The sequence below is a fragment of the Schistocerca cancellata genome, unplaced genomic scaffold, assembly GCF_023864275.1.
Source record: "Schistocerca cancellata isolate TAMUIC-IGC-003103 unplaced genomic scaffold, iqSchCanc2.1 HiC_scaffold_1106, whole genome shotgun sequence".
Classification (NCBI taxonomy): Eukaryota; Metazoa; Arthropoda; class Insecta; order Orthoptera; family Acrididae; genus Schistocerca; species Schistocerca cancellata.
Window position 1 is genome coordinate 9,816,599 of NW_026047105.1, and position 17,348 is coordinate 9,833,946.

At 43.4% G+C, this 17,348-nt stretch overlaps 1 protein-coding gene across 1 annotated transcript in view; it reads left to right on the forward strand.

Moving 5' to 3' along the window:
- LOC126156206 (zwei Ig domain protein zig-8-like) overlaps positions 1 to 17,348 on the forward strand; it is a 476,222-nt gene that overhangs the window by 370,900 nt on the left and 87,974 nt on the right. Inside the window, exon 5 of the mRNA XM_049916292.1 lies at positions 11,867 to 12,035. Within this exon, the coding sequence (XP_049772249.1) occupies positions 11,867 to 12,035 (169 nt within the window). The remainder of the gene's footprint in view (positions 1 to 11,866; positions 12,036 to 17,348) is intronic.

Below are 17,348 nucleotides of genomic sequence, written 5' to 3' on the forward strand. Positions count from 1 at the left end.
TCCATCCACTTCCATTGCTCCACTTGATCCACTAAAATTTGCCTCACAGGTTCCACTGTGCTCTCCTTTGATTTTATTTCTACACCTACAATGTTTTGATAATATTGCAACATCTATCACTTTTGCACTATCACCACAAGTAGCAGTTACAACCCCATTAAGGGATTTATGACCCCTCTTTTGCCAGGAACCATCTAATGCCACTACCAAATCCCTAGAACCACCGTTCATTTCTACAGATTCCTCCACTGCTTCCTTCATGGTTTTCAAAGCCACATCTTCAACAGACGATCCTACCAGTTCACAGTAGTACCCAAATTTGCTTGGAGGCGATGGAAAGTTCATAATACCACAAAACAGTTTACCAGCAGCAGACCCTTTTCCAATGGATCGAAGACCATACACAAGTCGAAAATTCACATCAAACACTCTAGATCGTCCATTTTCACCAAAGAGATTGGCACGTGAATTGTAGAAAGTCACTTGATACTTGCAACATGCACAGATTATCTTCATCTCACAAGCTAAACCAAAGTGCTTTGTTATCTCTAGTCCCACTCCTACACTTGAACACATTTTGCACAGAACACTTTCTTTCAGCACAGAAGATAATAATCCAATATTCAGCACTTCGTTAATATCATCACTGTCACTAACATATTCACGAAACCTGTCACTTCCACCAGTCAGTATCTTGCTAGAAGATGACACAGGGCTATGGCCGGCCATGTGATGCTTAGCAGAAGAACGCACTGTTTCAGTAATTGTAGTATCGCAACTTGGTATTAGTGTTAATTTTCTTTTCCCTACGTTCTTCGTATTCTTATATACACGGTTACTAAAACGTGGCATCGTAACTAGAACAACGCTGTACACAAGAAGTGTAATACTACCAACAACAGGCGCAACACTGAACTAATTCGAAACGGTAAACTGCAAATGGACGATGTTCCGCGCTCTTAGCGCTTCATTTCTCACAGAGAACAATGTAGCCAACCCTTCCACACCCACTGTATGCGTAACATAAGGCGCTGTATACATAACAGGCCGAGAAAAACCCAAGCAGTTCGCCAGGAAGTCACGAGAAGGGTGTTAGATGCATTCAACGGCCGCCCATTTCCTCTGCAGGCGTGGGGGAAAACGGTAATAACTCCACTTCTAGGGCGAGTAGAACAATAATTCAAAGTTTACATTAAAGAGGAATGTTCCAATTAATTTTCGGTAGCAAAAAAAATCGTAATTTTTTGGATTTGACCACCTCCGGCTCCCCTTAACCAATCAGGTATTTGTGCACGCAAAACCCAAGCAGGCTGCCAGAGGTACTGTTGCCAAACGTGTTCTTCGTTTGGTAAGATGAAACTGTTAACCCCTCCCCCCCCCAAAAAAAGGAATAATAGCACATGAAACCCTTGGATGGAGAGAGTTCGATCGTTGCTGCCATCTAATTTCCAGTTTTTGTATCGTTCTCTAGTTCAGTTCGAGGAAACCAGATGAATAACGCGTTTGACTACACCATCTATGGCAGGCTTCTTGAATCTGCATGAGCAAGACCTGAGTGGCTAACCTCAACCATAATTACATCATAAAAGGTGCAAATCATCGACTTATGAGCTCAACCTACTCCTCTGCAACAGCCTCACACGCTTTTCAGAGCTTTTTGACCACCCTATATATATGAAAAATGTATGTTTTTGTTGGCGTCCGGAAATTTTGATCACATAGTGTACAATGAAAAGATTATAGAATTTAGTGCCGAACCTTGGCGGACGCCTAATTCTGCCTGCCTGCTTTGTCATTTGACCGATGTATTGTTTGCCACATTCGTAACTGATGATATAGAATCCAGGTATCTGTAGTCCTAATTTCTCTTTCATCTACATCTACCTCTACCTGATTACTTACACTTAAGTGCCTAACAGAGGGTTCATCGAACCATTTTCATACAACTTCTCTACCATTCTACTCTCGAGCGGCTTGTGGGAAAAAGGAACACCTAAATCTTTCCGTTCGAGCTTTGATTCCTCTTATTTTATTATGATGATCATTTGTCCCTGTGTATGTGGGCGTCAACAAAATATTTATGCATTCGGAAGAGAAAGCTGGTGATTGAAATTTCGTAAATAGATCTCGACGCAAAGAAAACCGCCTTTGTTTCAGTGACTGCCACCCCAACTCGCGTATCATATCAGTGACACTCTCACCCCTATTGCTGGATAACACGAAACGAGCACCCCTTCTTTGCAGTTTTTCGATGTCCTCCCTCAATCCTGCCTGGTAAGGATCCCATACCGCGCAGCAATATTCCAGGAGAGGACGGACAAGTGTAATGTAGGCCGTGTCTTTAGTGGGTTTGTCGCATCTTATAAGTGTTCTGACAACAAAGCGCAGTCTTTGTTTCGCCTTCCCCGCAATATTATCTATATGGTCTTTCCAATTTAAGTTGTTCGTAATTCTAATTCCTAGTTATTTAGTTCAATTGGCAGCCCTTATATTTGTGCGATTTATGGTATACCCAAAATTTATAGGATTCCTTTTAGTACCCATGCGGATGACCTCGGTCTTTTCTTTGTTTGGTGCTAATTGCTACATTTCGAACCATACAGAAACTCTCTCTAGGTCATTGTGTAATTGTAATTGATCGTATGATGATTTCACTAGACGGTGAATTACAGCGTCATCTGCAAACAAAGGGGGCGGCTCAGATTATCACCTGAATAATTTATATAAATCAGGAACAGCAGAGGGCCTATGACACTTCCTTGCGGAACGCCAGATATCACTTCTCTTCTACACGATGATTTACTGTCTATCACTACGAATTGTGGCCTCTCTGAGAGGAAATCACGAATCCAGTCACACAACAGAAACGATACTCCATATGCACGGAAGTTGATTAATATTCGATTGTGAGGAATGGTATCAAAAGCCTTCAGGAAATCTAAGAATATCTAATCGATCTGAGATCCCTTGTCGACAGCACTCATTACTTGATGGGAATAAGAGCTAGCTGTGTTGCACAAGAACGATATTTCCTGAATCCGTGTTGGTTATGTATCAATAAGTCATTTTCTTGAAGGTGATTCATAATGTTCGAGTACAGTATATGATCCAAAACCCTACTGCAAATTGAGGTCTGTGATACGGGTCTGTAATTCAATGGGTTACTCCTATTCCCTTTCTTGAATATTGGTGTGACCTGTGCGACTTTCCAGTCTTTAGGAACAGACCTTTCGTCAAGTGAGCGGTTGTATATGATTGCTAAGAAAGACACTATTGTGTCTGCATACTCTGAGAGAAACCTGATTGGTGTACCATCTGGACCGGAATACTTGCCTTTCGTAAGTGATTTGAGTTGTTTCGCAACGTCTAAAATATCTACTATTACGTCACTCATGCTAACAGCTGTTCTGGTTTCGAATTCTCGAATATTTACTTCGTCTTCTTTCGTGAAGGACTTACGGAAATCTGTATTTAGTAACTCCGCCTTACAGGCACCATCATCTGTAACATTGCCATCGCTATCGCGCAGTGACAGTATTGACTAATTTTTGCCACTGATGTACTTTGCATACGACCAAAATCTCTCTGCGTCTTATACCATATTTTGAGACAATATTTCATTGTGGAAATTATAAAAAACACCTCGCATTGAAGTTCGCACTAAATTTCGAGCGTCCGTGAAACTTAGCCAGTCTTGGGGATTTTGCGTTCTTCTGAATTTGGCATTGAGCCCAGCAGATTTATTTTTTTTATTTTTGCCGATGGACGGAAAATGGTGCTGATGTTATTTTTCTTCAAAATCTTGGCAGTCTTGGCCATGGGTGGTCCAGCGTAAGGAAGGAACACCAGATGGTTTGTGTCTTCGTAGAGGTGGTCTTCTTTCTTGTTCCACCCGAGAGCGCATCTTATTTGTGTCTCTGAGTAGCCGCTCCTGTGAAAGGTTTCCCCGAAGATGCTGCAAATCAGTGAGTAGGCTCTTCTGGTGGAAACGAGTATGTCTCGTGCTCTGTGCATCAGATTGATGTGCGCGGATTTCCGTTGTGGTGAGTGGTGGCAGCTACTTGCGTTTAGGTACAGGTCCGTGTTCGACTTTCTTCTGTAGACATAATATCCCAGAGTGCCATTAGCTTTCTTCTTTATCAGAATATCGAGGAAAACTTAGCATCTGTTTCCTTTTACTTCCATAGTGAACTTTATATTGTCATGTATGATGATAAGTGGGTCAAGAAATTCTCCCATGTGTCGTCCGTATGTCGAAAGAGCGCCTCTGGATTTAGGGATGCTTTTCAAAGAGACGTTTCCTCGATATGCCCCATATATAGGTTTGCGACGCCTGGCGCTAGGGGGATCCCGAAGCGACTCCATCTATAAACGGTGTTGCACGATTTTCCGTAATATTTAGTTCGCGTTATAACAAAACGCTCTATTAGCAGACGTGTGGCGACATGTCGCATAACCCGATTCGTGTTTATCCAGCATTGCCTCGCTACACACCCACTTTCCAGGAAGACAGGAGCCGGCTCCGGCGACATTACGTTATTGTTACTACCGCAATTGTGGCATATAACCGCACGGAGATTATGCAGCAACGTGCTTTATGTAATACAAACTCTCTCTGGAGTGTGTCAAGGAATCGTAATATGTTCGCAGGACGGAGACGTTAAGCTCGATAGCTCCCTTCTCGACGTTCTGGATTAATAGTCACCATTTCGTTCCTTCATTCCAGTCACATGCGTAGCAATTCAGACTCACCACATGTGGCAACTGCAGCCCTCTAGATGTATACATGTTACACATAACATAAAGACAACGTGAATTTATTTTCACCTGGAATTTTCTCCAGATAGAATGAAGGACGCCTGAGTCGCCATATTGAACTGACGTTGTGTTTTGATAATCTACGGCTTGAGAATGTCAGAAACAGGGCGCTAAAGTGGACCATTAGTTAAACATTTATTTTTGACAAAAGCTCATATGACCAAAGAATCCGTGGTTTATCCCTAGAGATTCGTAAAACAACTTGTATATCAGAAGGGAATCCAACCTCGGTGAGACACTTTGGAGTCTGAATGTGAGGAAAACAAATGTAGTCCACAGATAACATGATCGTTAGCGCACTGCCCTGAGAAGGGAAGGGTCCTGGGTCGGTTCCCAGTCCGAAACACTGTCTGGAATCATCACAACTCTTTCAACAGAAACACAATAAGCTGAAAAATATCATTCGAAACTGCGTGTACTCATAATTGTGTAACATCAACATTTAATTTCAATACCTACCATCAACCAGTTTGTATATTTGATAAGAGTGCTCCAAAGTTGATTTCCAGTACAAATTTACGAATAACCTTTTTCATATTGTGTTCGATGCCGATTATTTCAACGAAGTACATTGTCAGAAAAATACTACCTGCCATTGTCACCAACGTTGAAAAGGTCTCCGCTTGTTCCTCTGCTCTGACAATCGCTTTGCCTTTTCCTGGCATTTCCCTGGCCATCATTTGTTTCTGTACTTCAGGGAACTGTATTGTCGATTAGAGACACTCATTTCTTATGCAGATAAAATCTTACTGAACCACTAAGATGTTAACCTTTAGTGTTGCTAACAGTTTCGATGATTACAGATCAGGGATGTGGAGCTTTTCCATATCAGTTTCTTTGTCAGTACACAGATGACATTACGGCCTACAACGTATAATATCAATGACAGGAACTTGGCAAATGTGTTCAATACAAAGGGTGAAAACATTGTCAGCTATTACGCTCACGCTGTTAATGTAATACGTGAAAGCGTGCCTGATTCACCCAGTTGATGAAACGTAAGGCTCGACCAGTTGATGCATCTACCATTGTTAGAATGGCATGTAGTAAACGACCAAGTATTGCCTGCAATGTCAGACGTGAACTAGTCTGTAATATTTAACTGAAGCACAAAGACATCAGTCAGAGACACCGTCACAATAGCATACGTCAGCACCATTACTAAATGTTCGCTAACATTAGAAACTGAAGTGAGAGACGATATGTTCCTTGCAGAAATGTACACCGAAGAGCTAAAGAAACTGGTAGACCTGCCTAATATCGTGAAGGGCCCACAGTTAACACGCAGAAGTGCCGTAAAACGACGGGGCATAAACTCGACTAATGTCTCAAGTAGTGAAGGGTGGTACTGACACCAAGAATCCTGCAGGGCTGTCCATAAATCCGTAAGAGTACGAGGGGGTGGAGATCTCTTCTGAACAGAGCGTTGCATGGCATCCCAGGTATGCTCAATAACGTTCTTGTCTGGAGAGACTGGTGACCAGCGGAAGTTCATAATATCGGAATAGTGTTCCTGAAGCCACTCTGTGACAATTCTGGGTTTGTGGAGTGTCGCGCTGTCCTGCTGAAATTATCGAATTACCTAAGGCCATCGGAATGCACAGTGGATATGAGCCGATGCTTACGTACGTGTCACCTGGCAAAGTCGTATCAGGGGCTCCCATATCTTTCCAACTGCAGACTCCCCACAGCAATACAGAGCTTCCAACATCTCCAACAGTCCCCTACTGACATGCAAGGTCCATGAATCCATGAGGTTCTCTCCAAATTGGTACACGTAGTTCCGCTCGATACAATTTGAACCGAGGTTCGTCCGACCAGGCAACAAGTTTCAAGTATTCAACAGTCCAATGTCGGTGTTGACGGGCCCAGGCGAGGTGTAAAGCTCTGTGTCGTGCAGTCGTCAAGGGTACATGAGTGGGTCTTCAGCTCCGAAAGCTCATATCGAAGATGTTTCGTTGAGTAGTTCGAACGCTGACACTTGTTGATGGCTGAGCATTGATATCTGCAGCAATTGCAGAGGAGTTGCACTTCTGTCACGTCGAACGATTCTCTTCAGACCTCGTTGATCCCATTCTTGCAGTATCTTTCTCCGGCTGCAGCGATGTCAGGATTTGATGACTTACCGGATTCCTAATATTCACGGTACACCCATGAAATGGTCGAACGGGAAAATAACCACTTCATCGCTGACTCGGAGATGCTGAGTCTCATCACTCGGACACCGACTATAACACCACGTTCAAATTTACTTAAAACTTGATAACCGGCCATTGCAGCAGCAGTAACCGATCTCACAACTGCGCCACACACTTGTTGCCTTGTATGTTAGTTGCCGACCGCAGCCCCGTATTCTCCCTGTTTATATATATGCGTATTTGAATTTGGATATCTATACCAGTTTCTTTTGCGCTTCTGTGTATGTATAGTTAAAATAATAGTGTGGTGCTATAAATAATTTATATGGAAATAGTACCCATATAAATGGTGGTACAATATAATATCCCAGTCAGAACTTAAAAAAGATATTGAAACATGTCATACGCAGAAAACCCTGTCGTTTCAATGGCTAGGAAAAGTATATGTGGTACTTTTAGGTGAAACAACTCTGGAATAACGAGTGAGGAAACTGAAAAGTGCAGTTACACTCGGTGTGGTAAGTGGCGGTAATGTCGGACCGGAGGGATGCAGTGTAACCAATGATGACAGCGAAGAAGGCTTAACTCAGCTTCGGTGCACCCTTTATCGTGGCTCGACGAGGAAGAACGCACCTCAATCTGTTGACCTTTTCTGGCGAAGACGAACGGGCGGCGGATTTCGCCCTGGCGAGAGGGTGCGGCGTAGGCAGGCCCGTAGAGCGAAGGCAGCCTCTGCAGGCCACGGCCATGACGTCAGCACCGCGCTGCAACTTGGTCGGCGGTTGCACTTTGCGCAGCCCCTCAGCCCTTCACACGTTAACCGCGGAGGCGCGCTGAGACTGCTGTGTGCAGGGCTCGGCTGTCGGCTGTCTGCCCTCTGTCTAGAGTCGGTCGGTGGCTGGCGCTCAGGTACCAACTCCTACAGGGTACATACTGCAGTCACGTCGTGCAGATGGCAGGTTAACGGTGTTGTGGCGCTAATTCCCGTGAGGAACTCAGTTCTGGTGGCGACAGGTGCCTGGAGGCTGCTGGTGATGCCCAGTCGTATCACTGTCTGGCGTGGCCCAGGCGTCGTAGTGGTGCTGCCGGGCTCTGGCAAAGGCAAGTCACTCTGCTTCAAAATTTAGTCGTATTTATGTTGGTAAGAGGTGCATTTGATTCACTTAAAAGCAGACACCAGGTGACATCATCGATAACAAGAGACTTGCTCTGATGTGCTGTCACTGACCCACATTCAATGGTTATTACTGACAAGCTGAGCAGTTTCCAGCTGAGTGCAGCTAGCCGCAGTTTTGCACTTGCCTTATGTGCATGTTATTCTGCCTCAAGCGTCGCTACACAGTGGCCACTAGCCTGTGGCCCCTAATGCAGTACGTCACAGTATCTTTCTCATTAACTTCTTACAACTTTTGCTAAAAGACTGGGTAACAACAGTATACTACCCCAATCCGCAGAGACCCAGCGCTCCAGGTCTTACTCCAACCTTGTTATTTATTGAGATTACCTTTTCCCTTAACTTTTAAAACAAGTACGTACTATCACATTGGCTATTCTTCAGTACTATCCAATCTTTATATTAATCTTCAAATACATAAATCTACTTTTCATCCCTCGCTCCAGGAATCCAATCTGTGAGAACTTGGATAATCCCTCGGTCAGGTATCAGCACGGCTTGTCATTTCACAGACGAAAAAGCTGTACAGAGCAAAATCAGAGTCACTACGGTGCTAGGAATAGCGACAATCGGGGTCGTAGTTTCCTGATATCTACTATCCCGACACTGATTCACGGATTGTAGCAACTGCTCTGAAGTAATCTGCCCCTCCTGTGCAGCAATCATCTGACTTAATGAATGGTGTGGATTTCGTTCCCAGGTGTCGTTTAGGAAGATAAGGTTTGTTTGGACAACATCTCTGTACGTTCATCTCTCCAATACAGCTGTGACTGTAGTTACATTCAGCAGTGTAACCCCCGAAACTATGATCTCATGGTATCACACATAGTCCCTTTGATCAACAATCCAATTCCTTCTAATTCCAAACGTCTTGCTCCCATAAGACTTCCTTGCTCTTAGAAACTAGCAACCACTACTAAGCTGTGTACTGAACATACCTACTGCATACCAGCTTTCTAGAATTACTGCCTTGGTTCCCTCACCAACTTCTGGCATGGACATCATTTTGCTTTACCACTGAACAGTGGCGTGTGCACGTGTTTCATACCATTGTGACTTCACGAGTCGGGCGTTTGGTCATGACCCCACTCTGCTGAAGCTCAACCTCATCCATCGCCATGCTTCGGTCCCCATTTTCTGCTACTGGCAATACCGTCTTCTCTCTTTCTTTCACAAACCTCCCAGCTGCCTTGAGCTTCACTGTGTTGGTCTGCATCCTCCAACATTTAACCAATGTATCCTTGTTCACTAGTGGAATCCTCACTGATACATACAACTGTGCACCATCCGTTGTAATCCCAACAGTTGTGCCTTGGTAGTGGAACCGCAAGTTGCGGCTGCTCGGCTGTACACTGATCAGCGACAATATTACGCTCACCAACCTAATAGGCGGTATGTTCACCTTTGGCACGGATAACAGCGACGACGCGTCGTGGCATGGAAACAATGAGAGCCTGGAAGCTTGCTGGAGGGAGCGGGCATCACATCCGCACACGCAAATGGCGGAATTCCCGCAAATTCCGGGGAGAGGGTGATGAGCTCACACCACGTTCAATCACATACCAAATGTGTTCAATGGGGTTCAAATCTGGTGAGTTGGGGAGTCAGCGCACCAATTAGAACTCGCCACCGTGTTCCTTAAACCACTTCATCACACTCCTGTCGAAACAGGCCACTGCCGTCAGGAATCAAGAACGTCATGAAGGGTTTACGTGGCCTGCAACCCGTGTACCATACTCCTTGGCAGTCATGGTGCCTTGCACGAGCTCCACCGGATCCATGGATGCCACACGGAAGGTTCCCCAGGCCGTAATGGCGCAGCAGCCAGTTTTTTTCCGTCCTGCAGTGCAGCAGTCAAGGAGCTGTTCCCCTGGAAGACGACAGATTCCCGCCCTCCAATCGGCATGATGAAGAAGATATCGGGATTCATCAGATCATGCAACGCTCTGCCACTGCTCCAACGTCCAGTGCCTATGGCACATGCCCATTTCCGTCGTAGTTGCCGATACGTGGTGTCAACACAGGCACATGCAAGGGTCGTCGGCTGCGGAGGCCGGCCGTTAGAAGCGTTCCGCACACTGTGTGTTCAGACACACACGTACTATGTTCAGAGTTAAAGCCAGCTTATGTGGTCGAGCGGTTCTAGGCGATACAGCCTGGAACCGCGCGACCGCTACGGTCGCAGGTTCGAATCCTGCCTCGGGTATGGGTGTGTGCGATGTCAATAGGTTAGCTAGGTTTAAGTAGTTCTGCGTTATAGGGGCTGATGACCTCAGAAGTTAAGTCCCATAGTGCTCAGAGCCATTTGAACCGTTTTTGAACCAGCACTAAAGTCTGATGTTAGTTCCGCCACAATCCGCCGACTGTGCTGTTGTACCAACCTGCCCAGCCTAAGACATCCGACGTCTGTAATGAGGGGTGGCCGCCCGACCACACGACGTCTAGACGTGTGTAATGTCTCTTGCAGCGGTCTCTCCACGATATTTTCAGAAATTTTATAAATTATATAGCTCAGTACATATCTCGAAATATCTCTTCTTATCTTACCGATTATCAATGCAAAGTACTTTCAAGCCCAATTATTCCTTGGAGCGTCCATTTACTCCATGGAATAGCTTCTCTGCTATCTATGTTTTCTCTTAGGAAAAAGAATAGAGACTTCTTGCCGATTAGTCGTGAAAGAAGGATGTATATGCATGTATTGTTGAGCTCGTCGCCATCTTGATGAGATTCTGTATGAGAAGAAATTTAATACATGACCTAAACTAAAGTAAGTCTGTTCGCGTAATATTTAAGGGATTATTATTATTGACAGTGTCTGCTTACTACGCTGTGTTGCACGGGATCAGTGGAGAACGTCTGATTTACACTGGACGAACCTGCCGTTTTGTATGCTCAAGATATCCAGTTACTTCAAATAAATAGGCTAACACGGTCTTACCAGCAGATCTCCGGCTTTCCCCATGTGATCACCGAAAGTTAATAATTATTACAAATGTTTCCAGGAGATCGACTGACAATTTTCGTCGCACCGAGACTTCGAAATTGCTTCACTGCCTTATGAAATTTAAGTTAAGCTTTATTTAATCAGGATAGAACAGTATTGAACTGTGTGAATGTGATAAGCCTGCTTTGTCAATGAAAATTCCCTTAATATACGAATGTTTTTACTATCCTGATCAGTGAAGCTAAATCAGGCCGGTGTGAGAGAGGTTTTTAAATTTTAGATCGCATACAAAATACATTAAACGTGGTTTCAGCTTGCCTTTCACCACGTGGTGAAGACCACAGCACTCCTGGAACACCCGACAGTTCGTGCCGTTTCCGAAATGCTCCTCCCGAACCTCTGGGCCATCACAGTCCGTGCTTGGACTGCGTCAAAATTCCGGCTTAGAGTGCTAGCTGAACTTCCTTAGTAAGCTGTCGAAGGATGCACTTGTTATTCAGCACACCGCTCTCCAGATTCGCAGTCTGCGATGAGTGTCATTTCATAGCCTCCGTTAACCTCCTTGCGATTTCTGGTGTATTGTTCAATTCGTTCACTTCGCTTGTGTCTGTTGTCGCGGATATGGTCTTCAGCATTCCACATACGGCATCTACACCCTCCCCCCCTTTTCAGCCGCCCGGACTCGTGCATCACCGTTCCTATCACTCCCTCAACCATGCGTACGCACCGAGCAATCACCTTTGTTCCTCCGACATCTCTCTAAGCGACGGCGTGTACTTCTGTTTGCAGGAGATCAACTACGACTCGCCGAGGGGCGGCGTGTCTGTGATCACAGAGAAAGGTGACGTCACGACCAGCTACCTGCTGATCCAGCGCGCCGACTCCCCGGACTCGGGGAAGTACACCTGCCATCCTTCCAACGCCAACCTCAAGACTGTTGTCGTTCATGTGCTCAACGGTAGGTCGACTCCCAGCTTCGCAGTATCTTTCCGTGTATCACCTTGCATTATTTAACTATAAGAGTAGCGCTTCAAGAAAATGCCGTAAATCTATCTGATATGTTGCAAAGGTAAAGTATAGAGCAAAGATAACGTGAACTCATAACCGTATAATGGATTATAATTAAAGTTCCGAATTTGTTATTAAGTAAGTGCCTTCAGTTCTAAAACAAATATTTTCTCATTTGCTACACTAGGAGGATTTTTTGGAAAATCTTTGATCACAGCGGCGTTTAGAAAGTAATTGCTCAGTACAGAAACTGCAGTATATCAGTCACATTGAAAATGGCATTTAGGTTATCAATATGCGATAAATATCTTCGAGCAAATGTATTTCATTTAAGTCGATGTAAGTTTGGAAAATTGGTGTAACATTTTAACAATTACACTCGCAAACCCATTTTGTTATAGACTGAATAGTTTCGAATGAAGCAGGATAGAGTCATTTAGGCTACTTCTATGGTACATCCAAGGATACTAATCGAACACTCTGGTGTGAACACAAGGAAATATTCAACGGCCCATACAGGGACTGACCCTACCATCAGTTACACGCACAAATTACTTTAATACTAGGTGCATTACTAACATCGTAACGAAGCTAAGATTTTGGCAAAAAATTGCAGACTGACTTGAAAAAATGCGGATCCACTGATTTACTTTCTTTTCTTTTTGTATCAGTCAGGAGGCAGTCATATGAGCATTTTATAATTCCGTAACAGGTTTTGACCAGCAAGTGGTGGTCTTCAGACAAAAGACACATGCTGCAAGCGGTTTCCGCAGCGTTGTTAACAATACAGTTTCGGCAGCGTTAAATGCTCAAGTGACTGTGTCCGGAAAAAATATAAAAACTCAAGTAAAGGTAATGTTTCTGAAGTGGGCCATTAAATAAATTTTCAGCATTATATCATGAGAATATTTGTTGCGAGAGCTACTATGAAATGGAGACGTTTGCACAGCAGAGGAAATCACGGCCGGTTGCATCAAAACAGTCGGAAGACTGACGACAAAATGTGCATCCTTGTAGCGCTAGTACTATATACGTTAGCACCATCAGGTTACCCCACGTCGAGTACAGATTACCTTAGGTACTGCTCAAAGTAGTAAACGGAAGAACGTTGCTAAACAAGAACATTCAAATGTTTCCAACCCTGGTGCCCATTTCCCAGCTTTCCCAAACCTGGGATCCGCCTACTACCGCTCGACACAGACACAGGACAGACACGACATACCACTCGTTCCTACACAGGGAACAAGGAATTATTGGCTGAGAGGCAGGCATTATGTCTCGACGACCAGGGCCTATCATCCATGGCAAATCATTTACAAACCTTTGCAACTGGTCAGGACTATCATCTCTGTAGGAAATGGCTTTCCCCATATCTACATTCAAGGAAATTCCACGACAACATGAGACCAACTGCACAAGAGAGGTTCCAGCTGAATGGTCTTACTTCTCTGACCTAAGGTCACGGATCACTTCATAGACCAACAAATGCAGTAGTGGAACTGCTGCCGTGTATAACATGTGCGAACACTCTGATGAGACGACATTATTGGTGGGATCATTCCATTTTGTCTCATTCTAATGCGAACAATTCCCTCTGTTGATTCGTAGATACTGATAATATCTGAATAATTTTGACGCGTTGAGGCTACAATTACATAACGAGGAATACACGCAGTATCAAGGCACGAACAAGCAGCACTGAGAATTCAGAAACGTATGTCCTAAACTTACCCAATGCCAAGCAAGACGTATCCTACGGACCGTGGCTAACTGTAAGTTTACTAAATACGATCCACTACTTTGAGAATGCGGTAGAAAATATACTTGCAGATAACTTGTCAAACAGGATACTATCATGGAAGACGCACAAAATGTAAGCACTTTTTCAAGAACGTATGCGAAATGACTGTGCACGCCACGTGACACACAATTACGAAGCGACCGAATAAAAGCTACAGTGACAACGTTGGAGGTGATGAGTTTAAATTCTCGCAGTCGCGTCCACAGATCCTGTGTGTGCAAACGACCGCAGCTCTTCATACTGCTATCGTTTTCTCTTTATGTGACAGCGAGTTAAAACGCCTTTGAAAATAAACAATCCCGATGCGTGTCAATTTTACGGCCACTGATGCGATTTGTCAGTAAAAAAAGGGTGGAGTGCCGCAGATATTCACTTTGAATTGGGTGACATCTATTGACATTCGGTAGTGGAGGGAGCGCAAAATACGGCGTGATCCCACAGGTTTGGGAGAGCCCGTGCGAATGTTCTCCACGAGGGCCAATGGCAAGCAAAACAATGTGGCAGGAAATATGGAACAGATGAGTAAAAAGGTGGAACAAAATTTTTTCTTCACAAGTATTAAGTTTGATTCAGTATTTTTTTTAAATCTTTGAAGGTGTTTGTAACTTTGTAACTATGTACTGCATGGGTTGAAAAATATTAACAGTAGCTAAATAATGCCAAAAAAACTCTTTGCGTATGCGTTATTCGACTGGCTGCATACGAAGTGAGATAGATTAGTACTTCATCCCGTAAATGATGAAGCGTAAATTTATTTGTCTGTCTTGAAAATATAACTATTTCACGTTGAAGCAAACTCTAACTTTCTAACTCAGACGTAGACAGTGGCACAAGAAGAAGCTAATGAGCTGAAGGTTTGTGTAACTGGATCATCAATTATCTTTTCACATCCGCTGCCGTCTAAGGCCTTCCCTTATTTTCACTTCACTGTAGGCATCGAGGTAGCCTCTTAAGCTATTGATATGTTTTCGTCAGAATATTTTGTGATCTGAATAATGAAAAACTTCACCAGTTACTTATTTTTTCATTATCAGCACAACGTTTTTCAGCAATTTATTCTCATTTTGATGTGTATTTGTTTACATAAATATTTTTTCTAAAATTAATATATAGGATTTTCTGCCTCTCTTGCACTGTAGATTTTTTTTTTGAGGTCATAATGCTATCGTAAAATCAGACTAAATGATCCTTGGAATGATTGTTGTACACTAATGTTAGAGACGGTGTTTTTACTTGTTAATTGTATTCAAACGTCACAAAAATATTCTCGAAACGCTCTGTGCTGAGCGCGACAAACTAAGTAACTGGTGCAGTTTTTCATAATTCAAATCGATTATGAATAATTTGTCCCTTTATATCCATAAAAGACGTTCCCTAGGCGACATGACAATCATTCCCCTGGATACACATCCAGTCAATCTTCATATAGTTTAAGTGGTCTAAAATTAGATCTTCAATTCCAGAGTGTTGCCCGATGTATTTTATTGTATCCCAGTCTCTGCTACTGGCCTGCAACATCAATAGCTCACTGAATATCTCTCAGCATTAGAATGGTTTCGGAATTAAAACACCAACTCGCACAGCCGTAAGTCAAATTCAGTAATACCCGCTGACAGTAATTTCAGTTTCAGACACATGGTAATCTTTGTGTTGAAAATAGTATTAAATTTACTAAGAGAACTCTTTTTCATCATCTCTATTGCACACGGTCCAGTATCATTAATATGACGACTGACAATATTCGGCGTCAACGTGATATACCCATCCACAGACGGCAGGTGGCAGCCCTGACGGTTGAGAATATACAGGCTGGTCCACTGAAAGTGACCGGGCCAAATATCTCGAGAAATAAGCGTCAAACTAAAAAACTACAAAGAACTCGTCTAGCTTGAAGGAGGAAACCAGATGGCGCTATGGTTGGCCCGCTAGATAGCGCTGCCATAGGTCAAACGGGTATCAACTGCGTTTTTTTTAAATAGGAACCCTATTTTCTATTAAATATTCGTGTAGTTCGTAAAGAAATATGAATGTTTTAGTTGGACCACTTTTTTCGCTTTGTGATAGATGGCGACATAATGGTCACAAACATATGGCTGATAATTTTAGACGAACAGTTGGTAATAGGTAGGTTTTTTAAATTAAAATACAGAACGTAGGTACGTTTGAACATTTTACTTCGGTTGTTCCCATGTGATACATGTACCTTTGTGAACTTATCATTTCTGAGAACGCATGCTGCTACAGCATGATTACCTGTAAGTACCACATTAATGCAAGAAATGCTCAAAATGATGTCTGTAAACCTCAATGCATATGCCAATACGTTTAATGACATTCCTCTCAACAGCGAGTAGTTCGCCTGCCGTAATGACAATGCACCGAGTCATGTTGTCAGGCGTCGTCGGTGGATCACGATAGCAAATATCCCTCAACTTTTACCATAGAAAGAAATCCGCAGACATCAGATCCAGTGAACGTGCGGGCCATGGTATGGTACTTCAACGACCAATCCACCTGTCATGTTGTTGTTGTTGTGGTCTTCAGTCCTGAGACTGGTTTGATGCAGCTCTCCATGCTACTCTATCCTGTGCAAGCTTCTTCATCTCCCAGTATCTACTGCAACCTACATCCTTCTGAATCTGCTTAGTGTATTCATCTCTTGGTCTCCCTCTACGATTTTTACCCTCCACACTGCCCTCCAATGCTAAATTTGTGATTCCTTGATGCCTCAAAACATGTCCTACCAACCGATCCCTTCTTCTAGTTAAGTTGTGCCACAAACTTCTCTTCTCCCCAATCCTATTCAATACCTCCTCATTAGTTACGTGATCTACCCACCTTATCTTCAGCATTCTTCTGTAGCACCACATTTCGAAAGCTTCTATTCTCTTCTTGTCCAAACTAGTTATCGTCCATGTTTCACTTCCATACATGGCTACACTCCATACAAATACTTTCAGAAACGACTTCCTGACACTTAAATCTATACTCGATGTTAACAAATTCCTCTTCTTGAGAAACGCTTTCCTTGCCATTGCCAGTCTACATTTTATATACTCTCTACTTCGACCATCATCGGTTATTTTACTCCCTAAATAGCAAAACTCCTTTACTACTTTAAGTGTCTCATTTCCTAATCTAATTCCCTCAGCATCACCCGACTTAATTTGACTACATTCCATTATCCTCGTTTTGCTATTGTTGATGTTCATCTTATATCCTCCTTTCAAGACACTGTCCATTCCGTTCAACTGCTCTTCCAAGTCCTCTGCTGTCTCTGACAGAATTACAATGTCATCGGCGAACCTCAAAGTTTTTACTTCTTCTCCATGAATTTTAATACCTGTCATGAAATATGCTATTCAGTACCGCTTCAACCGCACGAGAACTATGTGCCGGACATCCATCATGTTGGAAGGACATGGCCATTCTGTCATGCAGTGAAACATCTTGTAGTAACAT